Below are 27,861 nucleotides of genomic sequence, written 5' to 3' on the forward strand. Positions count from 1 at the left end.
AAATTTCCAACAGTGGGCTTTCCCATTGTCACACAGAGATGTCGGCAGCTCAAGCTTAAAAAAAATATGGGAGACAATAGCAGCTGTACAGCGCTTTCACTCCAAACAAAATGTCATTGTTCGTGTTCCACACGGTTTGAGTTGAGGGGGTTCGCCATTCCCCCTCCAGCCCCTTCACCACAGTCCCACCTCACTCTGTGTGTAACTGCGATTCAAGGCTGCTAATTAAACAGGCAGCGTCTCTGATTCTGCAGCGCCAAAGTGCGTGTGTGTGTGTGGGGGGGGGGGGGGGGTGTATTGACGCCTCATGAAACCTTATTTTCAGTCCAGATGCCACTTGATGAGGGATTATCTGATGGCACAGGCATGCCATACTCCCCTCGTCCATGAGCTACCTTTCCCACGAATTCTCCTGCAGCACTTTCCAAACAAACTCGCATTGGCATTTTGAACACTTTTCCAATTTATTCCCCACCTTATGAATCCGCCTGCACCACCAAAAACATGCACGTTACATTTGAGGAAGACTCTAAATTGTCAGTAGGTGGTGCGAACGGTGGTCTCTACATGTGCCCTGCGATTGGCTCGTGGTATACGCCAGGGCCATCTTACATTTAAAAAACAAAGTACAACTAACTTATGTGTCAGCGACAATCGCTTTTGACATAACGGTATGGGGCTTTACATCATAAAACACTTTGATTGACAGCTGCACTCCAGGTCACACTATATTTTCCTCAGTGTTTTCATTGAGGGAGCAGCAGCGGCGCTACATATCAAGGACGTGAAGCTATGCATGTGTACGAAACCAGAAAGGAATTGGATCCATGGATAAAACCACAACCAGAGCCTGTTTGCACTCATTCTTGCACAAGTGGGAATTAGTCCTCAAGCCCAGATATCCCTAACTTGCGATACATTTCAAGCAACCCAACAACACTTGCCATATTTCAAGGGCTAAATAAAACATGTGTCCTTCTCTATTCCTGTTACTGAGCGTAAGCTTTGGCGAACCGATTGTTGTATAGAGTATGGATTCATGTTTTCTCACTTTGACACTGTTATCTTCTAGCCTTACCAGAATGAACTTCCTTCAGGGTTCTGATTAGCTGAAACGGTAGCTAGGAGTTACTAAGAATGCTTTTAGCTTGTTGGCTAAAACGGTATCTAGGAGTTACTAAGAATGCTTTTAGCTTGTTGGCTAAAACGGTATCTAGGAGTTACTAAGAATGCTTTTAGCTTGTTGGCTCAAACAGTAGCTAGGGGTCGCTAAAAGTGCTATTAGCTTATTGGCTAAAATGGTAGCTCGGAGTCGCTAAGAGTGCTTTTAGCTTGTTGGCTAAAACGGTAGCTAGGAGTTACAGAGGGTGCTTTTAGCTTTCCTCAACATAGATTTTTTTTTTTAACACCCCTAAAGGTTTTCCAAGAAATCTGTTCTGGTGTGCTCATTTATGTTGAGCGGTTTAGAAATAGCACTTCATGCTCAGAGACAGCATTTGACTTGGGGCTGATCTCTAAACCAGATGGAACATTTGATGCCGATTTACTTACAGTGTGTGTTTTCCACAACAAGAAATGAAGCCTTAATGTGGTGCAGCGGCCAACGATCTAGTTGCAAATCTTGCGGGAAAAGCATCAAGCAAAAAAAAAAAAAAAAAATGACAGGAAGAACAAAAGGAAAATAGCTTCGGAGCTAAAGAGCATTAACCCTTATATTATGTTAAGGGTCAATTTGACCCGGTTCAGTTTTTCTTCATGAAATTTAGTGACTTTTCCTCATCTAGGGCCATGAACTGGTGTGTAAAATCTGGACACTCTGATGTGTAGTGGGATGTCTGTGCACAGTTTGCATACAAATATGATGTTGGGGTCATTTTGACCCAGACACTTTAATATGGGCAAGTAGCTTTTCAGATCCAAAAGAAACATGTCTAATTGACGAACAGTACTTTGTTTTGACTGCTCAGTGACTTCCAGATACCCAGCCAGGTATGTGTAGAGCAGGAACTTTCTCTCATTTGACTCGTCACTCTTCTCATGTCATTTCTTTGACCAACATACAAAAATGATTCTCCAGAAAATTTACAGCTGAATAAGCTTCATCACAGAGTTTGAACGGGGATAGTGATGCAGAGGAAGATATTTCAGAGACACAGGATCTTTCTGGCACGTATGGCATCAAAATGTGGGCAGTCTATGATACAATATCTAGTTTTGCATGGAATATGCAAGTGCATACTGGAAAGCTACCTGGAGGATCATCTGAGAAGATTCAGATGATGCGTGTGGTGCTGAGGATGACTGAAGGACTGCAAAGTCATAACTTCTTTACAATATTACGGCCTTTGAGATGAAGTTCGGGAGAGAAAGCTGACTATGTTGGCAACAGTCAGAAGAAATAAGACAGAAATTCCCGGTGAAATTCTGAAGATGCAGGGCAGACCTCTGCATTCCTCAGTATTTGTTTTCACTGAGAAAGCAGCAGTTGTGTCATACTGCCCAAATAAAAACAAAAATGTTCTTGTAATGGGCACAATGCACACTGATGCATCTCTGAACACAAGAGAAGACATGAAGCCACAAATGATCCTGGATTACAACTCCACCAAAAGGGGATTTGACAATCTGACAGCACACATACAACTGCCAGTGCAATACTTTGTAGATAAAACACTGAAAATCTCAGAAAAGTTAAATGACAAAAAGAAGCGTGACATGGAAAAACTTTAACTAAACAGTTCTTAAATTATTATATATATATATATATATATGTATATATATATATATATATATATATAAAATATTAATATTTATTAAAAATCTGTAGTCTGTCTCTTATCTGAATGTTTACATCATCTTAAACAAAGTTGTTACTGGTGTAACCTGTTTTTTGACTATTTTGTGTGGATTTTTACAGTGCGGGTCAAAATGACCCACAACATAATCAATGTGATTTTTTTTCAACATAATATGAGGGTTAAATGACTTCCTTGCCTTATTCGGCGGAGTAATCAGTCCTGTGTTCCTTATGGTCTCTGTGGTCTCATTTGGGGCAAATTAAAGTGTCTCGTTTCAGAAAGGATAGCCAAAGTGTTGGGGGGGGGTTCTTCTATTTAATCCGCTTTGGTAATTATTATCTGAACATGCTATCAGGCAGAGGTGATATTTGTTATTATCGCCAGGCTCTGTGGCTTGTGGATTGTTTTTTGTATGATTCTGCACAAGCCCATAAAATGACCATTTTAAACAACACATCACTCGTCGGGCATCTTGGGTTCCCGCATATTACAAAGGTCCGCGAGAGCGACGCTTCATTTGCTCAAACCGGATCAGAGCACTTCAATCCCGTCTGAACTTATCTTAGAAATCTCGGATGCCTGTTGCTTGACGCCGTGTGCTGCCAACAGGTTGTTAAGCGTTTTGACAGACAGAGAAAACTAAAACGGCGAGGATCGACACCACTTGACCGAGAAATTGTCGCTGCGATAGATGATGCTCCCAGGAATAAAAGGCCGCTAGGAACTTGCTACTTTTGACAATAATGCTAGAATCGCACTTCTCTTGTAATATAAATAATCAGCCAGTAGCGGCTTTCAGCAAGTGTCATTCATTCATTTGCAGTCAGGACCAGGGTTAGAATAGTCTTGGATTTTTTATTACAGTTAGTTTTTATTTCATTTTGAATCATTATTATTTTTTACATTCAGTAAGCTTTAATGAGTTTTTCGAGCAGGTTTGCTAGTTTATAGTAATTCTTAGTTTTTTTTCTTTTTCTCCCTTTTTACTGTAGTTATTTCTGAAGTGTTCTGAAGGATTTTGGTGTTCCTACTGCTGACGTCAGACTACATAAGTGTGACCCGATTTTGAGCCGGCAGACGTGGGGCTGACAAACGTAGTGTCTCGTAAGCGATTTTGAGGCGTGTCGACGCATCGTTGCTCGTACAGTGTGACATACTCGACGACTGGTGGTCAAGCGTCTGGGACGCTTTATCACCACACCAACGAAAATCTGTCATTTTTTTTTATCTGTCTTGCCACACCGTCCTTCGATCGGTTCTTCGGCATTGACAAATAGGAAAGAAGATAGTGCCCTGCTACTTACATCGAGGGACTCAAAGTGGTGCACACCATCACATTTTTATTAGCCTTAGCATTAGCTTTAGTTTATTTCTACAGAGGGAGTACTTGTCGAGCGCAAGATTAAAAAATAAAATAAAAATAAAGTAGTAAAATAAACTGTCCGGAAAAAAACTGACATATGAAACAAAAGGACAATTTCACCACAATTATAGTTTTAGTCAAGGTAAAATGTAGCTTTAGTTAAAGTTTCCCCGTGACCCTTGTGAGGACAAGCGGATCAGAAAATGGATGGATGGATAGTTTTAGTTACTTTGTTAATTTTTGTTCACCATAATAACCTTGCTTAGGATGACTGTCAACCTGCTGCGGGGTTATTACCCGATCCTTAACAAACAACCAAACGCAAATTGAAAAAAGAAGATGAGAACAGCTCATGAACATCTTTCCAAGAACCAGTGAAAACTGCTGGCAGCAGTGCAAAGTGGGTCAAGTTACATCGTTACGGGAGGCGTGAAAGGCTTATTGGAGCAAGTCACGTTCGCTGGTGACAGGGTTCAGCTCAGGTGAAAGCCATCACGTGGCCTTCTCATTGTGTATATTGTTGACAAACTCTGTACCACGCGCGCTTGCCAACGAGTCAGCCTGACACCGCCACGGGGCCAGAGAGGTCGCAAACACGGCTTTCAACTCAGTTCACCTATCACATGCTTTGCGAAGACCCTTCTGGAAGGACGAGTCAAGTATTTTTAGATTTGGGTGCTGTTGCGCCTCCAGCAGGGCGCTGCGCGAGGAGGCACTAAGGCCATGTGGGCTGGACCTCGATAACACACTCCACTTTCTATTTCGGGTCATGAGCGCCTGAACTTGTTCAACCCGAGCAGCGTCAAAGCAAAACAGTTGGCGGAAAGATCAAATCTCTAAAGACAGCACAGAGTCTGATATGTAGATAGCTAGTATAGGAGGCTCCTCTGTTTATAAATTGGCCTAATTTGTCACTAACCGATGCTAACGTGGCACCAAAGTCCTAATTACAAAGTATTTGTGGGAAAAATATTATCACGTAGCCATGACTTCAGATGTGAGTGGCAGTGAACTCAATTCAACCCATTTCACAATAAGCACCGCTTTGGCAAATATTAAACAAGTCATTGAAAAAAGACGTTTCAAACAGTTTGAGGCCACTCCCACTTGAAATTTATGATCAATCTAAACGTAAAACAAAGAGAATAAAACGTTGTGTATTGAAAAGAAGGCCGTAGCTCGCCTTCGGAAAGTTTTAGCTTTATGCTAACAAAACGCTGTTGGCATGCTCACAGCTAGCATCGGTTGTTGCGGTTTCAGAAGCTGATGATCTAAAAAAAATACTGTAGTGAAGCCAACACATGTAGACAGAGAATATAACAATATTCACAGGCACATATTCTTTATCCTGAACAAAAAATGACTAATATTACGTAGTCTTACTGACTTACTAACAAAAAACAGTACTATAGAAGAAGAGGAATTTGTGACTGCACAGTGTGATACTGCCTTTAGTTCCAAAGCTGGTGTAACAAAAGGTAGATTTCAAATCCAATCAAAGGTTTTCCCCCCCGGGAATTTAACGCGCTTCCTCAGCCTTCTCTGCCACAGCTTCATACAGGGTGGAAAGATTTGTTCGGGATCCTCTGCTGCACCGTCATCGAGGCCATTTTGATTTGAAAACAGATGCCCTTGATAATGCCCCTTGAACTTGGGAAAGTGGCTCAAATATGACACCGAGTCAGTTTGGGTGATAGTGAAGGAGATGTTATCCGCAGCCATAAGCCGCAAGATGCTCAGGGAGCTGCGGTGAACCAGTCACAAGTTCGCCTGCCGCTACTCTCGCCTCAAATGCCGATCGTCGACGAGGCTCCTGGAGCTTTTCCGTGTTGCGTGCATGGACAACTTCACCAGAATTTGAATGTGTCGATTGAAAAAAAGATGTGCAGAGAAGTAAATTGCTTCCTACAAAATGCCAGCTGTGATTCAGTAAAGGCAGTGCAATGACGATGCTCTCGAGAGTGATAAACTTGTGAGCCAAGTGCTCACAAGTTTGCTCAAGTCACTCTGAGAGATCAGATGTTATCTGGGGCATGGAGACTGCTTCCTCCGCTTCTACCTCCACCTCTTCCTCCTCCCATGTACTGAATCAGCACCCCCCGCACCCCCCTCCCGGTGTCATATGCAATGGCAGCACTGCAAATTTGTTTCCACGCACAAGGCCAAGTATCGCGCAAAGCATACCGAGTGTGTGTTTTTTTTCTTCTTCTTTTTAGCCTCAATGACCGAGCCACGGTGGGGGGGCCAACATAGCTCAAGCAAACGGCCCCCAAAAGAAGTTGATCCTAGCAGACATTTAAGGGTGAGCAAGGCAAATAAATCACAAAGCGCACACTGGGCTCATCTTCTCTTATGTGGTAAAAAAAGGGGAAAAAAACAGCATTGCAGGGAGCCATGATGAAGTGCACGGTCGGATGGCACGACAAGCAAATGGAAAGGGACCAATGGAAACAGAGCAAAGGAGTGCAACCTCCATTTTAACTCAGCATTGATGCATTATGCATTCTCAATAACACACACACGATGCAATCCTTTAAGTGACTTGGGGTACACCCTCCGTCCTCGAGGGCCCCAATCCTGCATATGTTCCATGTCTCTCTTCTCCAACACACCCGATTCAAGGGATCAGCTCGACAGCAAACTTTGCACAGGCCTGACAACGATCCTGATCATTTGTATCAGGTGTTTTCAGAGGAGGGAAACATCTAAAACATACAGAATAGGGGCCCTGTAAGACCCAGAGTTGGTGGCCCCTGCGCTAAACTGATCACATCTTGATTGCAGGGCACATATAGTACACACGAACAGCTCGGGACAACTCTCAAAATTCAATGAACCTAAAATCAATGTTGATGGAATTTGGGAGGAAACCAAAGTACCTGGAGAGAGAACAAGCGCGGGGAAAACATGAAAACTCCAGGGAGGGGAGCTTGAGCGAAGATTTGGACCCGGCACCTCTCGACTGTGAGGGAGAGGTGCTAACCACTCGTCCATATGCTGCTAACAATAATATACATTCTATGCCCTATTTAAAATGGATAATATTGACTTAGACTGGGAAGAAAGTGACTATCAATCATTCCAGGCCCCGCAAAAAAAAAAAAAAAAAACTTTTCTCGAAAAAAGTGCTCTGTAATATTGTAGTACATATTAATAATAAGAACATAATTAAATAAAATGTAAATAATGAACAGTGTATGCATTTTGATTCCTGTCAAATGTTTTACATTGCGTGGCTACATGTGTTGCTGCATTATTTGTGTTCAAATATGCTCGGCAGTGATTTTCAAACTTTTTACACCAAGAGCCACTTAAAATAGTTAATACAAAATAACTAGGCTCTTTAAGTACCGCCTTCATGACCAACAATAAAATACTCTAGCGTACACCGAGCCCATGTTTAAACGGGCAGAGGTATTATTCGCTGTAAAGCATTTAAAATTACTGTCAGCCAATATATCATGCAAAGTTTGAACGCCAATACTGCTCCTACGTAAAGGAAAAATTAAAAAGTAACTGGCCTAAAAAAAAACAAAAGACAAAATAATACAATTTAAATATTTCCAACAATAGTTAAATCAAGTTGTACCTAAATTCCGAAATGTTGGAAAAATGTTCCCAAAGATTCAGTGCAAATATCGTGTACTTAAAAGTTAAATAATACAAAACTGTATTTTGCAAATATTTCCTGAATTAAAAAACATGTTTAAGCCACTGTAACGATATGCACAATTTGAGCGTTTAATGAAGTGATTCTTTTTCATACCACTAGGGGGAGCGTATGTCCACCAATGGCGCTGATAGCACAGTTTGCGAACTACCGGACATTGAAGCACCAATTCAGATACTATTTGTATGGGATTATGCGTTAGTATTAAGCTAGCAAATGTTAAAGCAAAGCTAAGTGATTGCTTTTTCGAACACCCTTGCGGAATTATTTTTGCTTGATTTTTAATTTGACAGTAAACATCAACTGGAAGTGAAATTACACGGCTTGAAGGCCATTGTTCAAAGAATTGTTTTCTATCCTCCAAAATGTTGCTCGTTAAGAAACTGAGTTCAGAGATACAACACAGCACTCAAACGTCAAATTTTGGCTGGCGAGTCAAAGCAACAAAATGCATGTCTCGAAAAACTTTGATGTCGTGTCACTAGTTTTATCATTAATCCAAGCTTGTTCTTCCAAACAAAGCTCTGTCATAGGCACGTGCCCTCTTAAGTTTCAACAAAAAAAAAGTGGTTTGCCTCACACCGAGTAGTCTTTAAATGAAAACAGAGACATGAATGAAGAAATAAGCCTTCTGCGGTGCAAAAGGGCTTGAAAACTTTTTCCCACTCCCAAAAAACAAAACAAAACACTCATGAATGATATATCCTCACCAGGGACTGATCACACGTTCACAAGCCCTTGTGATTATTCTTCATTCAAGAAGCATCTAGTGCTTCTCGGACCACATTTTTCACCTCCGCACTTGTTCGGCGCCGTACCAGAGGACGCTGCGTGACGGCTCACTTCGGCACAGCAGATTTACGTCACAAACGGAGCATTTGCATGCTGTATTTACAACAATATCTCAACCAGTCTGATTCTGCATGTTGTACCTTGGAGGCCTCGAGGAGATATGCGCTGGTGGGAGTGGGGGAAAAAAAACCGCACACACACGCACACATTCATGCACAATAGTCTCTTGTATGGAGATATTTGAGTGTGGAATCTAATCCGGTGCGCTGCTGGCAGCGGTCAGGGAGTGCTAATGAAGTTATTAGTGATATTTGTCCAGGCGTCAGGTCTCCATTTGCCAGCTGGTGGATGGTCTCGACTTTTGGCAGCTAACAGGGAAAAGAGAAGAAATGGGACAAGGAGACTTGCACGCTGGAATTCAGCTTCAATTTTTAAAAGCTCCGATCAGCGCAGGCAACTGAAATGTGGATACAGTGTCTAGCCTTATGACAATAATACCATCATCATAATAACAATAACAAAAATAAGCATGAATGAAAATACGAATAATAATACTATGCGTCAATCAACCCATGATCTGAATCGCCAATGGCCTATCCCAGCGGCCGGGTTACACCCTGAACTGGTTGGCAGCCAGTTGCTAGGCAATAATAATATCTCCTTCCTAACCGCTTGATCCTCACTAGGGTCGCGGGGGGTGCTGGAGCCCATCCCAGCTGTCTCCGGGCAGTAGGCGGGGGACACCCTGAATCGGTTGCCAGCCAATCGCAGGGCACACAGAAACGAACAACCATTCGCACTCACACTCACACCTAGGGACAATTTAGAGTGTTCAATCAGCCTGCCACGCATGTTTTTTGGAATGTGGGAGGAAACCGGAGCACCCGGAGAAAACCCACGCAGGCCCGGGGAGAACATGCAAACTCCACACAGGGAGGCCGGAGCTGGAATCGAACCCGGTACCTCTGCACTGTGAAGCCAACGTGCTAACCACTGGACTACCGGGCCGCCCGCAATAATAATAATAATAATATAAAACACTACTGACACTGCTATTATATGTACTATATATTATTATAGACCATACTGCAAATACAAATCTACTACTGTACTATTGAACATAAAACATATACAGTAATAATTTGACAGAAAATAAGGTTGATAAAAAAGTAAAAAGAAAGAAATCAGTCTTCATTCAACACAGTTATTATGTGTACTACAATTAGTGTGGCGGAAACAACATAAATTGAAAAATATAAATTGATAGGCTAAGTGATACTGTAACCAGTATATAGACACATTTTATATATTCGACCACAAACTGGTCGTGCGAGAGTGTGTGTGTGTGCGCGCAACACCTTCAGGAAAAGCCTACTTGAACATCGTAACTTCATTGGGGGTTAATCAGAAGCACTTCAAATGGTGGCAGGTGTGTGTTAACTCCCCTTTAACACGGGTTTTAGTGTGAATGGTCAATTCTCAACCCAGGCACGTCGTCGGTGATAAGTGCAACCACGTTTTCTCACGTCAATATTTGTATTTCCCCTTTTGAAAAAGATTGACTTATTTTCTTGTGTTACGGGGCCAGTTAAAAATAAAATAAAATAAAAAACTAAAATACTTACTGCATTTCATGACACAAAATCTGTGAAATGATGAAGTGTTCTTTTAATCTATCCTCCATTATCCAGGGTGGAACCATATTTACAAGTTTAAAAATTTTAATACATTGCTGTGCCATGTGATTTGTGTAGACAGAGGAATCCTGTATAAATATAACTGACGAGTCAGGAGATTGTTTTCGGATGTTTTCGTCAGGCTTCGTAATTGAGACCGTGAAACGTAACCAACACTTGAAATACTGCTGCGCGTCGTCAATATTCTTAAACACAACGCAAATCGGACCCCACTTACAGTTGTACATCGTATAAGTCACATTAATGGTGGAAACAGTTTTGAAATGTGTTTTTCTGGTCTCGTTTTTTTTAAAATATCACAACAACAAAAAAAGCTGTCGTTTGACACGGGTGTGTAGTTTTTTTTAACCATTGTATTAAAAACAACATGTAATGACTTCGCCGATATTTACCTACACATTACCTTTAGCATGGCAACTAAAGTAGAGTTGAAGAACGTCGCAACGATTCTTTCATCCAGTCATTTTCCCTGTTTCGGTCACCCCAGTATTCGAGCGAGGAGCTTTCAAACGTGGGCTCCTGCCTCTGCTTTTTTACCTTGCAAGAAAACGCAAGACTTGTGCATCAGCGCTCCCATGTGGACACAAAGCGGCCTGCATCGGGTTTCTCGTGTGACACGTTCAGTGTCAAAACAAAGGAAACGTGCCAATATTAAAGGTGGACTTCTTTTTTTTGCCTGGAATTTAAAATCTGCCATGACCTGCGAGAGTTTTAAAAACGTTCATCTTAAAGAAAATCAAGTAATCCTTAAATAATTTCCTTCTCTCTTTTCTTTTGTGGCACCATAAAAAAACACGACGAAAAGGCCAGATTGGCTTGTGCAAGACACTGTCGCCATCTAACGGAAACTGCTGTAAAAAGTAAATTGCTGGATGTTTTTTTTACCCCAGGAGAAATATTCATTCATTAGGAAGATGAATATCTTCCTAACCGCTTGATCCTCACTAGGGTCGCGGGGGGGTGCTGGAGCCTATCCCAGCTGTCTTCGGGCAGTAGGCGGGGGACACCCTGAATCGGTTGCCAGCCAATCGCAGGGGACACAGAGACGAACAACCATCCACGCTCACACTCACACCTAGGGACAATTTAGAGTGTTCAATCAGCCTGCCATGCATATTTTTGGAATGTGGGAGGAAACCGGAGCACCCGGAGAAAACCCACGCAGGCCCAGGGAGAACATGCAAACTCCACACAGGGAGGCCGGAGCTGGAATCGAACCCGGTACCTCTGCACTGTGAGGCCGACGTGCTAACCACTGGACTACCGGGCCGCCCACAGGAGAAATAAATGACTTATAATAACACAAGTCAAGTATTTATAGAGCACTTTCAAACAGCCATCGCTGCATACAAAGTGCTGTACATGGAGCAATTTAACATAGACAATAAACAGTAAGACAAATCAGTAATAAAGACGGTACACAATAATACATAATAATAATAATAATAATACACAATTAAATAATAATACAAAAATAATTAGAAACTCAAATTGAAACATTACGGTTGCAGAAGTGTGCACACCCCCATAACTGGCATGTGGCTGTGTTCAGAAAACCACTTACATTTAAACTCATTTTAGTGGGAACCATCGCACACCCGGCATCATTTTAAATGCCTCGGATTAACCCCAATCAAATTCAGCTGTTCCAGTAGGAATTTCCTTTCCCTTTATTTCCATTCCATTGATGATGGGGATATTCATTCATTCATCTTCCTAACCGCTTGATCCTCACTAGGGTCGCGGGGGGCGCTGGAGCCTATCCCAGCTGTCTCCGGGCAGTAGGCGGGGGACACCCTGAATCGGTTGCCAGCCAATCACAGGGCACAGAGAGACGAACAACCATCCGCGCTCACACTCACACCTAGGGACAATTTAGAGTGTTCAATCAGCCTGCCACGCATGTTTTTGGAATGTGGGAGGAATCCGGAGCACCCGGAGAAAACCCACACAGGCCCGGCCGGGGAGAACATGCAAACTCCACACAGGGAGGCCGGAGCTGGAATCGAACCCGGTACCTCTGCACTGTGAAGCCGACGTGCTAACCACTGGACTACCGGGCCGCCCTTGTCTGTAGCAGCTATGACAAAATCTCCCAAACACTTTTGGGGGGCGCGTCTGATCAATAATGTCCTGCTATTGTACCGAAAAGCCGGGACAGAGACGTGCACTGCTTTCCAAATATGATCAAAGTTCTGCTTTATTCGAAACCAACACGCTTCCCCGAGCGGGTCGCTGATCTGAAGTTCACGGCCTGGCGTGAGTGGCGATGACGTCACGCAATTACAACCTCATTCATCCCGGGCACACGCGCTGACATTCCGACGTTGCCGCACATCTCGTCGCATCCGCGACCTCTCGATGACATCAGTCGAGTGTACGTTTGAATCGCGGCCACGGGTGCCAAACTAGAGCCATCATCACCATCGCCATCACATCCTTCGCTCGCATAAATCGCTCAGTTCCCCGTTGATTTGGCCGTCATCTGGCAAACGACGCCAGGACCGCACACGCTCTGGAATCGTGTTTCCCGCCAAAGCAGCAAAGAAGACAAAGACGCGCCGACACCACTCGCTGAACACAATGCGTTGGCCGCATTTGCCAACAAGTATTTGCTGCAAATTCCTCGGGATTCCAGTAAGCGGAGCCTGACAACTTTCCTGGCCTTAACGGGAAGTCTGTCTTTGGGGGTGGGGGGGTGCAAGATTATAACCTCCGCAATTGCAGCGGTCAATGGAAAACTCCTAATCCACTCATAGCCCGACCACTACCGAGCGTGAAATTGCCGACTGGAGATACGGAGGTGGATGACTTTGACCTAAAACAAATAAATTCTGTGACGGGCTGGGTAAAAAGGGAAACAAAAAAATAAATACTCCAAAGGGAACCAAGGAAAATTGGTCTGTCTGTTTTCCTCCAGCTAATCTCGGCTCTGTGACAACCAGATTTGGATTTCTGGTGTCATGACCAACAGTGTACCGTATGCATCGTATCGCCGATTCACGCGGAGTCGTCACAAAGGATGCCGCTGACTATTCTTGCTGCTCTTCTGCGTACTGTTCCATTCACATCTGGACGTGTACTATCGATCATATACACAGTGATTGCATATTGCCGGCGTGGAGCTGAAAATTCCTACGTCGCAAGTTGCTACATTACATATAAATGTGGGCAGTCTGGTTTTAATTTTAGAAATTATCGACCAACTTAATGTACAAAAAAATGCTGACAATGCTCTTTGAAGATGCAAGTGTCAATGGTTGAACAAACATGCCTTTTGGGTGGGGGTTGGTCTGCTGAAAAGTTTGGATTTTGGGGGTCAGTGCTAGCGAGTCAGTGCATTGCTGCTGACTATCGTCGCTGCCGTTCACATCTGTATCTGTTTTAGGCGTATTTATTATTCATCTAGTGTAAGTACTTGGGCGGCCCGGTAGTCCAGTGGTTAGCACGTCGGCTTCACAGTGCAGAGTTAACGGGTTCGATTCCAGCTGCGGCCTCTCTGTGTGGAGTTTGCATGTTCTCCCCGGGCCTGCGTGGGTTTTCTCCGGGTGCTCCGGTTTCCTCCCACATTCCAAAAATATGCATGGCAGGCTGATTGAACACTCTAAATTGTCCCTAGGTGTGAGTGTGAGCGTGGATGGTTGTTCGTCTCTGTGTGCCCTGCGATTGGCTGGCAACTGATTCAGGGTTTTCCCCCCCCCCTACTGCCCGGAGACAGCTGGGATAGGCTCCAGCACCCCCGGCGACCCTAGTGTGGATCAAGCGGTTCGGAAAATGGATGGATGGATGGATGTAAGTACTAGTTGTGTAGTCAAGACTACACCAACCGAGACCAAAACATTATTGAGACGAGAGTATCCATACAGTAAATATCAAAGAAAAATCACCCCAAAAAAAAGATCAAAATCATCAGTCTCATATTTTTTTCTCATTATGTTTGCAACAAAACAACTTCTGCTGTGTTGTTTTGGAAATAGTACACTGAAACTAGTTGCAAGCAAATTTCAAATCGAACCAACCAATTGTACAACTTCTGCAATTAGACTTATTAAACCTCCTGACGAGTTGTGCTAAATGTCCTTTTCCATTCATCTTCCGAGCCGCTTCATCCTCACTAGGGTCGCGGGGGGTGCTGGAGCCTATCTTGGGGCAGTAGGCGGGGGACACTCTGAACCGGTTGCCAGCCAATCGCAGGGCACACAGAGACCAACAACCATTCGCGCTCCACAGTCGCACCCAGAGACAATTTGGAGTGCCCAATCTACCTGCCGTGCATGTTTTTGGAATGTGGGAGGAAGTTTGAGTACCCGGAGAAAACCCACACAGGTGCAGGGAGAACAAGCAAAGTGCTTAATGTTCATTTTACAAAATGAATTTAAGAAAGAAAGTCATGCCTAGTGCTAACATGAAATAATCACGGATTACAAGTCCACCGGACCGAACTGAAACTGAACTGAGTTTGAGTTTGTACTCAATAATCGCACACGGGTCCAGTCGCCACGTACATTTCTGCCGACTATCGTCACCGCTGCTCACGTCTCTATTTGTCGTGACTGACGACTCATTGTGTCGTTCGTCGCCGACGTCGTAAATGTGCCGCTGTGAGAATTTGGCCTCCTATTTGTTTGTTTGCGGCGAAGCCGATCATATTTGTGCGTTGGCTGATTACGAGTGGCAGTTGTGCGCTGGGAAAATTGCGCCTCCTTCAAACATCCCCTCGATAAATGTCTTTTATGTGACAATTAATGACATTCTGCACTTACGATGGCCTCTCATCGCATGCAGATGGCGCCTTTTATCTTCGGCCCAAAGACAAAGAGGCCTCCTATTCATTTGGGGAATGCACGCAGTCAAATAAATAAAGACGAAATAACGTACGGCGCCGCAGCGTGATCAAACCATCTTGGAAGCCTTTTGTGTCTTTTTCACTTTTGGTTTGCGACAACGGAAAATATCACTGTTGTGCTGAGGCGATGCCGCCACCCAAAGAAAGCACGATGGCGGATGCTTCTTACCAGCTGTTGGCACCAATCGAGCTCTCCGTGGAACGAAATGCGCAATGGAAGTTGTACTGCAAACGTCGCCTTGGACCGCCGCGAAGATGTGAATGATGTGTTTTGTCTCCGAAGACGTACCGCAAATATTTTTTCAAGATGGCGCCCAGTGACGGTAGCACAGGCTCGAATCTCGACTGCGGCCTACCTGGCTTTTATCCGGGTACTTCCTCCCACACTCCAAAGACAAATGTGAGACTGCCTTCTTCATAGGTGGTAAATTGGATGGGATGCGAGTTATGTGGCACCAAGCTACAGATTTTTTGCTGTGGACACTTGTCTCACTTATAGACAAGCCAGGAAGGTGAGCTCACATAAGAGCCAAAAATGCGGGACGGGCCGTGATATTACTTTTTAAGACAACAGAAAAATAGGACCAGGCAAGCCTTCCGGTTTGATGGCTCATGTTACTAAAATGCCAGTTTGTCGTTTGCCAAGATGTGCCTTGTTTGTCCGTTGACCTGTCTGAGGTGTTCGCACACCTGGCACCAAAAGTCAGCTGCGACCGATCCAAATCTTGCAAAACTTAAAAGCCATTTTTGACCTCACTTCCAGTTACTGAAGAGCGGATCCAACCTGGCGGGAGAGATTGGCGTTGCTCAGTTTTCAGAAACACCTCCTTCCTCTGTGCGACGTAGGGCAGGGGCGCGGTGAACACGCAGGCCGACAAACCGCAGCCAGTCCGGGCGCTGGGGAGTTGAAATAATCACTTTTGCACAGGAAGTCATCGCTCGCTGGGATGCTTCAGCGCTCAGACACAACAAAGTGAGCTTTTACACCGATGTATGCACACGCTCGGGGTTGCCGGGAGGCCAAGCACATGCCCAAAGTTGAAATAGTGTGTGTGTGTGTGTGTGTGTGTGTGTGTGTGTGTGTGTGTACAGCCAATGACATCATGAGAATGGCCTCCGTTGGTGAGCTGGAGAAACAAGTGGACCCAAAAAAACGATGACCGAGCAAAAACACGCACCTGTGGCGACTTTGGAGTAAGGGCAGGGGAGGCAGTGCCCCGACATCGCCACCAGGTGGAGTAGTTTGTTTCTTTCTTCCTGGTTTATGAAAGCAAGACTGAGCAAATTCTGTCGCCCTCTCTGGTAGAATAGTGCATTACAACAAGAGAACTGTCACTTCAATATGACGTCGACGATACTTTAACTTCCGTCCTGCCCCGCCTGCACCTTATGGTGTGATTTCACCCTCCTCCACATGTTACTCATGATAGGATACAGTATTCTTTTCGGGAGGGCAACGAGTGAGGAGAAAGATGGAGCTAATTTTTGTATGTCTGTTTCCCGCGACTCATTTTTGACCAACGGGAGACAATGGCTTTGGTAATGACTAAAAACCATCTCACGATGACAGTAGCACTCATGAGAGAAAATTGGAGAATGCTTTTTGCGTGTGGCATGGTTTCTAGCTCTCCTTTGAACACGGTTACCGCCATCCAATAAGACATGGCCAGTTATGGCATGAACGATTTTCACATTCTCAGTGATGTCAATGAGGGAAAACGGCGAAGTGATTGTTAATGGCGAAAATTCATTCCTGTAATCTGCACCCTTACCACGATGAATGGAAAGGCATCCTTCTTGGCTCAAGCGTCAGTTATCCACAACATTTTGTGGCAAAGTTTTTACATTTTTGGCTTCATTCTGTCTTACTATGAATGTTCCTTTATTGAAATGACTGGCGGGACCTCCATTGCCAGTGAGTGATTGAAATGGGAACAAAAGCATTTTGGAACAAATGTATGGAAAGTACGGGGAAAAAAGAACACATTTGTATATATGCGCATTTGAGCTCGCTGATATGTTTAGGTACGGGAATTTCATAATGACGAGAGTCATTTTTTTGTGTTGTAGTTCACATAGCTGACCTGACATTTTTTTCCTTTAAAAAAAAAACAACTCATGATAAATCACCAAAAATACACTCACGGCTTCATTGTTCACGTTTTCCAGGATTATATTGCTCGAGTTCAACAGCTGTTGATTTTGAATGTTGTCAGGACCGCTTGACATCCCGAAACAAAGATTTCAAGTTTGCCCCACAGTGTTTATTTATTTTTTATTTTTTGTGTATCCCGTCGAAATGAACCTCCCACTTTTTTGCGTTTTGAATACGAACAAACGCGTCCTCAAAAGCATAAGGCCGCAGTTGAAGGTTTCGCATTTTGTCAACATTTCGGCTTCCGCTCTGTTCTATATCGCCGCAAGAATCCGATTGAATGATATTTGATCTCAAAAGGCTGGAGGCAGTTGAGGCCAAAGGTCCGGTTGCTTTGTCATCCTTAGCCGAGCCTACGAGCACTTCAAGAACCTCCCTGACCTGATTGGAGATGTCGGCTTAGTGTCGCGCAGTCAGACAGGCAAACAAGCACCGTGTGTGTGTGTGTGTGTGTGAGTGTGTCTTTGTAACAGATCCGTCCTTTGTGAGCGTGAGGCCTCTGCAAGGTTCAATGTGTGGCTGACACAACAAAGAGAGGCAGTGTTTGCCCCAACCTGAGACTCCCAGGTAAGTCTGGTAGAACCCACCCACCCACCTAAAGACCTTCAACTTGAAACCACATGAACATTGCATGACGCTCGGGAGAAAAGATGGGGCTGGGGGGGGAGAGGGGGGCGTTCTTTTCCGCAGAAAATGGCCGCCCCATCACGGTGCACGATGAAAGATGCCGTGAAGATTTACTGAAAAGTGTTCCTGGCAAAATGCTGATTTTGCTCCAGAGTTTGTTTCACGGTTCGTTGACATTCTTCAGCAGGGGCGGACTTATTCATTTGTTGGGGGGTTGGGAGGGGAGGGTGGAGATGGGCTACAGTACATCCGTGTTCTGCACTGACAAAATATTTATTTACTGACTCTTGCCGTTTTATGAACGTTCATCGTCGGCGTTTAAAAAAAGAAGAAAGACATTTTGTAGGTCAATCCAGTTGTCAAGATCCAACTTGTTTTAGATGTCTCCCTCCTACCGCACACCTGATTCAAACGATCACCTCATCAACAAGAAAAGGCAACGAGTGGGATTTCAGAACCAAGACTTACAGTACAGTCAGTTGATTATTGACCATAGATCTCAAACTACATACCGCCATTCGGATTCCGTTCTTGCCAAATTCCAAAATGCAGCTAATGAGAACAGGCCTGGACGACAATTTAAGATATCCATCATTTTTAATATCGACATGCTACCGCCGGACACTCCAGAGAGCTAAAGCAAGCATCGGATTCCATTAAAATCCTGGCACGTATGTCAATATGATTCGACGGACCATCGCTGGAGCTAATTGCTCCCTTATATCAACAGCAAATCGAGCCTGAAAATCGCTTAACGTCAGCCCGGGTGAAAAATAGCAGCACCCCGGGGAAACATTCTTGCGACCATTTTTGTCCGCGCCGCGCCAGTATCGTTGCGGCGTCCAGACATCGTCAGCCTTTATAACATTGCACGGTTTGATACGGGAGGGATGGCATACGAAAGAGCGTGCGCTGGCCGCTGCCAAAACATGCAAGGAAAACCACACGGTTACATGCAAAACATGCTTGGGTCGAAGAGAAAAAGCTTCAGTGGTGAGGATAAACACTATGGATGGATTCAATATGCAGAGATGGGAACTGCCAAACGCTTTGGGAAATACTTTCGACGTGCGATCGTCACCCGTGATTTATGTCGAGGCCCGATGAGTTCAAATGTCCGGGGACTTTTAAGCGAACATTTATTTGTAATATTACATTCTTCCTGTAATGTGTGAAGGCTGAGAAACAATGCTGTTGTTATATTAAACAATTCAACTATGTGAAGAACAAAGACAAGAATTTAACCTGTTAAACTACATAACGGGGTAGGACTAGATACGTTTTTTTTACTTCATCCTACTCCCTTGAACATAATAACTGTGTTGAATGAAGACTGATTTCTTTCTTTTTACTTTTTTATCTACCTTATTTTCTGTCAAATTATTACTGTATATGTTTTATGTTCAATAAGCAAACAAACAAACTGCTCCGAGAGTTTAACAACACATATCTTGTTCAATTCTTTCACCTTTTCAGTCGTCTGCATTTTATTTTTTTTTTGCCCGTGGCTAAAACGGGAACCGCGGTTGTAGCCCTGGCATGAGTCGTCCCAGCCCCACCATCTAAGTACGGAATGCTATCATTTCATCTGTGGCTATCCGTCGCAGTTGCGAGATAGTAATACAACCTTGCCCCATTTCTCTAGTGTTAGCCGTCTAGCTAGGCCTACAACCTGCCAAAATGCGAGCCAGTGGCAAGCTGGAAGGCCCTCATTTGCAAATTAGCATTCCACTCGCAGCTAGTAGCTTATTAGCCTCTAGCGGGCTCGCGTTGGCTCCTTCCAATACACCACAGCCGAAAAATGATCAGTCTCTACCTGTTTCACTCTGTTCCGTTCTCACTGACCATATAGAATGGATGGCTAAAGCATCATGCTTACTTGACGTTTATTGGCATAGCTCTGGAAGCACATGTACGTAACTCAGTTTCGTAATATCGAGGAGAACACACGTCAGTTTCTGTTTACTCACTCAAAGCTGTCCCCCTAGCAACAACTCAATCGAACAATGCTATTGTTACACGACCGTTAAAAAAAAAAAGCACTAATTGTTACTTTTGCTGTAGTAAAGGAGTTTCGTAATACTAGACGGAGAAAAGTTCTTGTTAAATTTACTCCATATTATTTTGTCAAGTGCTCATGTGGATCCAACTACATTTTTTAGTAGACTCTACACCTACTCTAAAAAATTTATTTGGATCTAGATGATTTTGTGTGGTGCAACCCTTTGACAAAATGTAAAATTTATTTCAGTATTTTACTTTTTAAAAAAATTTTTTTTTTAAAATAATTACCTGTACTTCCCTGCATCCCTGCTGTTTTGGCAAGATGACTCATCATTAATCGCGCATGTTTTATTTTCATCAATGTCATCCGGTGACTGCCGCTGACCTCGGCTCGACCAGCCACTTCCCACCACCGAGTTTGTCTTCGTGACTGCCATTGTGCGCGCTTTGAAATACTGCGGGAACCAATATCTGTGTGACCTTTTTCGGAATGCCGGTGGAAAAACCCCCAAAACAAAACAAAACACAGCGACCGAATGTACTCGCTCGCATTGCTCAAATTCTAGCTGATTTCTCAATGAACTTGGCCCCGCTAGTTTTTTTTTTTTTTTTCCCCGTCGTGACCCGAGGCCAAGCTTTGGTGGTTTGTGACAAACGCCAGCATCAGAGCGAGGGTGGGCGGGGGTTAAGGAAACGCGAGCTGTTTGAGGTAGGCGCAGTGCAAACACAGACAGCCGCACAGGGCCCATTGTGCGAGGGCCCAGGCGGAGCGTACAAATGTGCGAGCCGCTCGCACGGCAAACACTCCCAGCTGGTCTCAGCCAGCTTGTGTTTGTGTGTGTCTGCGCAAGTGTCCGCGGGCCGGTGCGCGGCCGTGGTCAGGTGCAAATATGAAGGGGGGGGCGGGGGGGTAGGGGGGGGGGGCACGCCTTGAGTCAACGCTCTCTGTTGAGCTTTCACAAGTATGTCAACTTCAATGTCACAGCAATGCATTTGATGTATCGGTAAAGTTTGTCGAAAGGGGACGAAAGTTAATGGCTAATTGTGAGGCAATTCTTTCTCGGTCCCGCTGAAGTGAAACACACTGCACGATATGGTGGGCCTAGTGGTTGGTGCGGATGGGTCACAGTTGAGGGATGGGTTCAAATCTCAGCTCTTCACAAGACCAAGAAAAATGTCAGTCCCCCAGAATGGTGAACGTTGCGGCCCAGCGTGACGGGTGGGACAATCGCAAGCAAATTGCAATTGGAAACCCGAACCCACTCCTGTCAATCGACCCTCGCACACGTACCAATTTACTGTCATGGAAACACTGCACCCTTGACCTAGCTTCTTTAGCTTTACAAAAAGCGTCATCTGAATCATCTGAATTGGCCAAATATGTAGAAACATAGATGGAATTTACATATATTATCCAATATCTGTAGTCCTCCATGATAACACACTGATTTTTTTGTGTTTGTTGAATCAAAATAAAAAAAAAAATGCTTGTACGTTGGAAAACATTGACCAACATTTTTGCCCATTTTCTGACATGCTATGGGCCAAATCAGTCACTGAATCAGATTTTCTTCATGAAAAATATGCTAATAGTGATTGGGGCTATCAACCCTTCATATTTTGTGCTTTTGTTTAAATTGCATGGAATCATATTTTGACCACTAGATGGCAGCACACGTATTTAGTTTATACATTTGAAAGAAGAAGAATGACACAGGAAACAGTGAATGCATTGAAGCAGTTTTTTTTAAAAAATGATTGACTGCCGTGTGCTGTAGTCCTGCTTTTTACGCCTACAGAAAGCGACATTTATTGGTTAACGTTATAACGTACATCTTTGGGCAATATTATTAATGTATATTGTGAGATGATAAGCTTGTGAATTTGGAAACAAAATGGGATTTGTTTACTGTAAACACAGAAGGTCTGAGACACACTGTACAGTCACGTTATTGATTATAATTCTTGCTTGGACGATGGATGGCTGAGTATTGCTTCATACCTGGAAAAGTCAATTCTGTAGCAAACACTAGATGAAAACAAATCACTTGTATTTTGAATTGATGATTACATCTGCCACGTGATGATAACATTCACCAGATTTGGAATTTCTGACAGTGCTACTATGTGACACTTGAGTCGCATTGCTACTATGTGACACTTAAGTCGCATTGCTCCTTGTGTGACGGGCCTTAAGATTCGGTGAAGACTTGAAATTGTCCTGTGTCACACCTGTCTAGCTTTCACAGTGTCAAAGTGGCCATCTTCAAACTTGCCGTTGTCGTGTCGCTTTAAGAAAAACATGGATCCGATTGAGTTTGCCACATATTCAACACAAATCAAGGCCCGAGATCAAACTGGTAGAGGACAACTGTCACCCCTCCGGCCGATGGTGCCTGATGTATCGGTGAGGGATGAATCTCCTCCCCCTTTTCTCCTTGCCACCCCCCCCCCCCCCCCAGTAGTCATGAGTGAAGAGGCGCAAGGAAAAAGTCAAACCCATTAGTCAGCACGGGAAGACCAGCCGAGTTGGGTTAACCTCCGACCTCACTGTTAGTTATAGGAAAGGTCATGTGGCATCCAGGTCAGAGTTGACTTTCCCCTCCACGCCTGCATTGAACTTTGCGCGGTTGCGTGAGGGAAGGTGAGGGGAATGCAGGCGCAGGGATCGATGGAATGGAGGGAGGGGTGGGGTGTTGGGAGTACATACAGTACTATCCCCGCCCCCTCTGCCTGGGGCCCTTTGTGGATTTGGTGGACCCAGCCCCAGACGCCACTCCATGGTTTTGGCAAGCGGCATGTTTCAGCCATCTCACTGTTTCCAGCTGAAGCGGCTCCTATGCAAACACGCCGGCAAATGGCTTCGTTTGCCGGTCGGTCAAGAGTGCTTCATAACATTTCAAACGACAGAGCGACACACCATCGGCTAGAGCGAGCCAAAATACAAGATGATCCCCAGCGTGATTGACGCCCCCCACCCCGCCTCCTCCTTTTCCTTACTTTGGTAGGAATGCGTGCTGAAATGTAAAAGGAACAGATACGCGACGGTGCGTGGAGATTGGTTGTTCAATGAAGAAAAAAGGCTGCTGGGCGACCGTCTGAAAACAGGGTGAATGGTTTGGATGCAGTGCTGCTTCCGTGTCAGCAATGTCAAGTGATTTGTGATGTATCATCAAAACTAAGTCCGAAAGCTAACTATGACACAAAAATAGAATAGAATTGGTTCGAGAACATTTACTTATCGGGCTCCCCGTTACTCTGGAGTGCCATCGTCACGGGAATTACAACGGCTCCCTGTTTACATTTTGACATAAAACTTTCGTCACGCTAACATTTGGTTAAAGGACAAACGATATGCAACCAGTCCTTTGGCCTGCCTTACGTCTGAATTTTTGGCCTGTTTTACTGCCGCTTCTCCTCTATTTTAGTGTGGTGGTTTTGTCGAGGAGATTTTGCCTAATTGCTCAATGAAGGTGGGGAAACACTCGTCTAACGTTAATTAAGCCATGTCAGGCTGTTGGCTGGTTTACCCATAATCAGCAGTTTTCGACGACAACGCTCAACCATTGCCATCTCGCCTGCACGCTCCACGGTGGAAACACGAGCCGGATCCGATTTATCGTTCCAAGCTATACAGAATCTGATGCAACTACATCTATCCGTCCATTTTCCATACGCCTTATCCTATTGAGGGTTGCAGAGAGCTGATGCCGATTCCAACTGGCTCCGGGCAAGAGGCTGACGCAACGATATTCGGTGGAAAATACTCGAATTCATATATTTAACAATTGCTTTGTCACCGGAATTTTTTTCAGGTATAAACCACTGCAGGCTACCAAAAGGGTGGTGAAGGGGCGTAGCAGTGGTTAAAACATCCGTCGGATCAGAGTTTGCGGGGTGCTGGGGGGGGGGGGGGGGGGTGACCTCCTTCGAGATATTCCGGACACAAACGCCCCGCGGTAGTGGCGGGCTGAGACACGAGCGGCAATGTGGCGTCTGACACGCTTGGACCGATATGTCCTTCCTGACCCAGATGCTGTCATCCCTGCCACAGCTTTTTAAAATTAAATAAACAGCATGTCACAGGATCCTCCGCGTACCACCCAAGTGCTGCAGTGTGTGTGTGCGTGCGTGTGTTTGTGTGTGTGTGTGTGTGTGTGTCGCTGTGTGTGTTCACTCTTCACTTTGATTTGTGACTTTGTGCACTCGTGTCGCATTCGTGGGCCGGCGAGGCGCGCATGCCAGTCTTTATGATTGTGCGCGTGTGAGGACAGTAAGACGGCAACGCCGCTAGTGAGTGACATCATGCTGACGCGTACCAATCCTGTCAATCTTGCGCTTGCTAAAGAAGAAGAAAAACAAAAAGCATCATTAAAAAGAGTAGCTCTCAAAATGTTTACATTTCGTACTGCATGTATCTTAAAAAATACTTAGCTCTGCACGTCATGATAAACCTTTAAGGTGATGTAATGTGAATTTAAATATTTGTTTGGGGAATACATTTTACATGTTTGAAGGTAACTTCAAGACTGAGAACTGTGTGGTACTCATTTGTGAAGATATCGCGTTAAAGTAACAAAATGGCACCACGACAACGCACAGTTAGCTAGCTAGCTGCTCCCCAAAAATGCTTTTCACCCCTCAATACTACAATTTACGAAACACCTTGAGGTTGTTATTTAAAATCCCAAACATGGGGGTGACACCGCGAAAGAGCCTACCGCCCCTCCGCTGACCAAGAGGAAACCAGGAAGCATGTTAGCTCGCAAGTGAGCTAGTGGCTAGCACCTCTCCCACAGTGTTGGAGAATGAAGACATCGGGTTTTTCACCATTTTGAAGCCGCATTTTATATATTCGCTGATTTGTTTCAATCACTCAAAATTGGCGGTGTTGTTAATGAGACTTGTATGTACATTCTTCACGTGCAATTGGTGGGCGGAGCACCGCTGCTTTCAAGCACACAAACAAACCGAAACGCTCACACAAAGACAAATAAAAGGTCGCCGTTTTACAAGCCAGACATCAAATACACGTCGCCATCTGACCTGCGCGTCGACTTTGATTGCGTCTCCCCCCCCCCCCCCCCCAAAAAAGAAAATCTGTCTGGAATTTTGATGGGGCGTGTTTTGAAGGGAGAGGCCTCGACAACCGCAACGGCGAGATGCCTTGAAACAAAAGGCCCCTGCGGTCGTGTCTGTTTCTCGTGGTCCCCGCGCACAGATAGCTAGCGTCTGTAACTGTAGTTTACGCCGTCATTATTACAGAATGCTAAACACACACACACACACACACATTTCTTTTTCACATAGACTTTGTTTCTTGGAAACATGCGCCGCTCATGGCTTCAAAGGGCCATGCTAGCATAATAAAATTTGGTAGAGGGTTGGAGCACCGTGAGGGTGGGGGTGGGGGGTAGTGTTGCTTAAAACATTTTTTTCCCTTGCCAGGCAGATGAGGAAAGAAGCCAGATGAGCGGTAGACTATTACTGGTCTAGGGAAAATAAAGATTCCTCATATTACTAGTATTTTCTTAACGGATACTTTTGAGGTGCGTGTGGAAACCCGAGAATCATATTACTGACACCAGAATGCAGATTCTTAACCAAAATTGTGCCTCAAGACACATGGAGAGCGGTTTGTACACAGGTCAACCACAATATTAGGGCACGTGCCATCCGATTGACATGTCACGCGAGGGCCATAAAGCTTCAGAGAGGCATTTCGGACCACGTTAATTACGGCGGCGCAGAACTGCTTTGCATTACAGCGAGTGCGTGTTTCTGAGAAGTCGGTAGCCTCGTTTCACAACGTGACTCAACAAGGGTGAAAGCCAGCTCCTGCATCGAATCTCTCGTGATCAAGGGAAGAAAAAGTTTGTGATTAGTTGGGTCAACTCGGAGTGGCCCGGTGGTCCGGTGGTTAGCGCGTCGACCTCACAGTGCAGAGGTCATGGGGTCAATCCCGGCTCCGGCCTTCCTGTGTGGAGTTTGCATGTTCTCCCCGGGCCTGCGTGGGTTTTCTCCGGGTACTCCGGTTTCCTCCCACATTCCAAAAAACATGCAGTGGCACCCCGGCGGAAAGGAAAATGGCTGGATGTATGGAAGTTAGGTCAACTCAAAATTTCAAGGTGACAAAATCGACTTTAAATTTCAAGTTGGGCAATTCAAAGACATATTTTACATTTTGCTCATGTGAAAAATGCCCTCTTGTCGTCCCCCCACCCCCTCCCCAATGTAAAGCAAAAACAACTCAGTAAATTGTTTTGGAGATTGTTTCGTGTATAGATGTTAATACTGTATATTTAAAATTTGTTAACCACGCACCTCCCAAAATACAAGTTGTGTGTGTGTGTGTGTGTGTGTGTGTGTGTGTTTTTTAACAGGATAGGAAGGAGGAAGCTACTTCCCACGGTGTCCACAACAAGACACAGGCTGCTCCTGCCGTGTAAAACCACCCAAAAACATGCACAAGCAAACATGTGGCGTTCGCATCTTGCTTTTGTGAGGTTTCACTTCAAAGAGTACTTCCCACCTTTCGACAGCAGGGGGAGTCTTGTGACGTACACACGCCTCGCACTCGAGACTTGGCGTGCACATCTGCTCAGAATTCAACCACAATCAAGCCCCAGTGATGGGAACGTTTTCTCCTTCTTTTTTTTCTTGTCTTAAATGTAATTTATGTCGCTTTGCACGCAATTTATCACCAATCAGCGTGACTGACACATCCTGAATGACTTCTCCCGCATCCCTGACGCCAGTTCTGCGTTCACCGTGTTGTTATTAGTCATTATTGTTCTTATTAGTCACGCCGCTGCTTTGTGGAAGAGACATTCCACTTGCGAGCTTAGGTTTTGTGTTGCGCTGTTGTGGCGCAAAAAAAAAAAAAAGCCGCAAACGCGCAGTGGTCGTTCACAAAGCGACAAAAAGCCCCCCCACCCCCCTCTCTCTTTGTGTGTATATATAAAAGGCATCATTTCGCATCATTACTTTGTTGTGTTGCAATAAGGCGAGCGTGGAAGCCAAAGCCCGGCCCCATTATTATCTGCATATCCACGCGTGGAAGGAAGAGGGTGGAGAAGGAGGAGGAGGAGGAGGACGACGAGAAGGCGTGCACCTCTCCCCAAGGCTTTCCTTACCTGTCTGGCGTCAGGACACTATGGAGTTAATTTAAAAGAAAGGTGCACAAGGGAATACTTAATTAGAGCAAAAAGGGGGACAGGACGGAGCAAGAAATCCAATCTCCTTTTGGAGACGTCCACCAGCTCATCTCACCTGCTGCTTTTTTTATTTTATAATTTTTTTTTTTTTGGAACCGGCGGACCGCACCATGGACTGCACCCAGGGGACGGTTCCACACGAGCTCGGTGCAGCGGGATAGAGTCACCATGCGTGCATGTGGAAGGGTTAGTTAGTTAGTTTGTTCGTGACTTAAGTTCGAAGGCCTTCATTGTGGGGTTCGCGGGAGTAAGGGGGCGGGCGGGGGGAGCAAGTCGCTTCGTGCTTACGCATCCAGTACGTACAGTGCATGGCCCACGGACGGAGTGGCAACGACCATGCACGAGCCCCTCCGAACCTGGACCCTGTACCCCGTGTTCCTGTACTTGGGCATCATCTACCTCTGGCTCGGGTGAGTTTTACTTAGCGTGGAAAGATTTCAATAAACGGAGCCAAGCTTATATGCACACACGAAGCTGCTCCGATCAACATTAAATGAAGCACGTCGGTTCCTTTTGACGTCGTGCGTCGTTGTCATTCCCAACCATTCCAGTTGCCGTCTGCAGCCATGCGTACCCTTTTTTTTTCTTTAATAGCACCACGCTAGAGTTGTATTTCCACATTCCGTTGGCCCCAGACTGAGTTTTTACCTGTTTAGCTTTAACTCTCCTCATCCCTCCCCTTCACCGCCTGC

At 44.9% G+C, this 27,861-nt stretch overlaps 1 protein-coding gene and 1 long non-coding RNA gene across 4 annotated transcripts in view; one reads left to right on the forward strand and one right to left on the reverse strand.

The window, feature by feature from the left end:
• The window catches only part of LOC127597630 (uncharacterized), a 146,098-nt gene that overhangs the window by 44,231 nt on the left and 74,006 nt on the right, over positions 1 to 27,861 (reverse strand). The window contains exon 1 of one of the 3 annotated variants that reach the window (XR_007961696.1): positions 25,232 to 25,246. The exons of the other annotated variants lie outside the window; for them this stretch is intronic. This is a non-coding gene — a long non-coding RNA (uncharacterized LOC127597630). Of the gene's footprint in view, positions 1 to 25,231; positions 25,247 to 27,861 lie in introns of those variants that run through there. 3 annotated transcript variants of the gene reach the window in all.
• The window catches only part of wnt7bb (wingless-type MMTV integration site family, member 7Bb), a 39,385-nt gene continuing 38,460 nt past the window's right edge, over positions 26,937 to 27,861 (forward strand). Inside the window, exon 1 of the mRNA XM_052060784.1 lies at positions 26,937 to 27,579. Coding sequence (XP_051916744.1) covers positions 27,506 to 27,579 — 74 coding nt within the window. The 5' untranslated portion in view covers positions 26,937 to 27,505. The remainder of the gene's footprint in view (positions 27,580 to 27,861) is intronic.

The sequence above is a fragment of the Hippocampus zosterae genome, chromosome 3 (genome assembly GCF_025434085.1).
Source record: "Hippocampus zosterae strain Florida chromosome 3, ASM2543408v3, whole genome shotgun sequence".
In the NCBI taxonomy this organism is placed as follows: domain Eukaryota; kingdom Metazoa; phylum Chordata; class Actinopteri; order Syngnathiformes; family Syngnathidae; genus Hippocampus; species Hippocampus zosterae.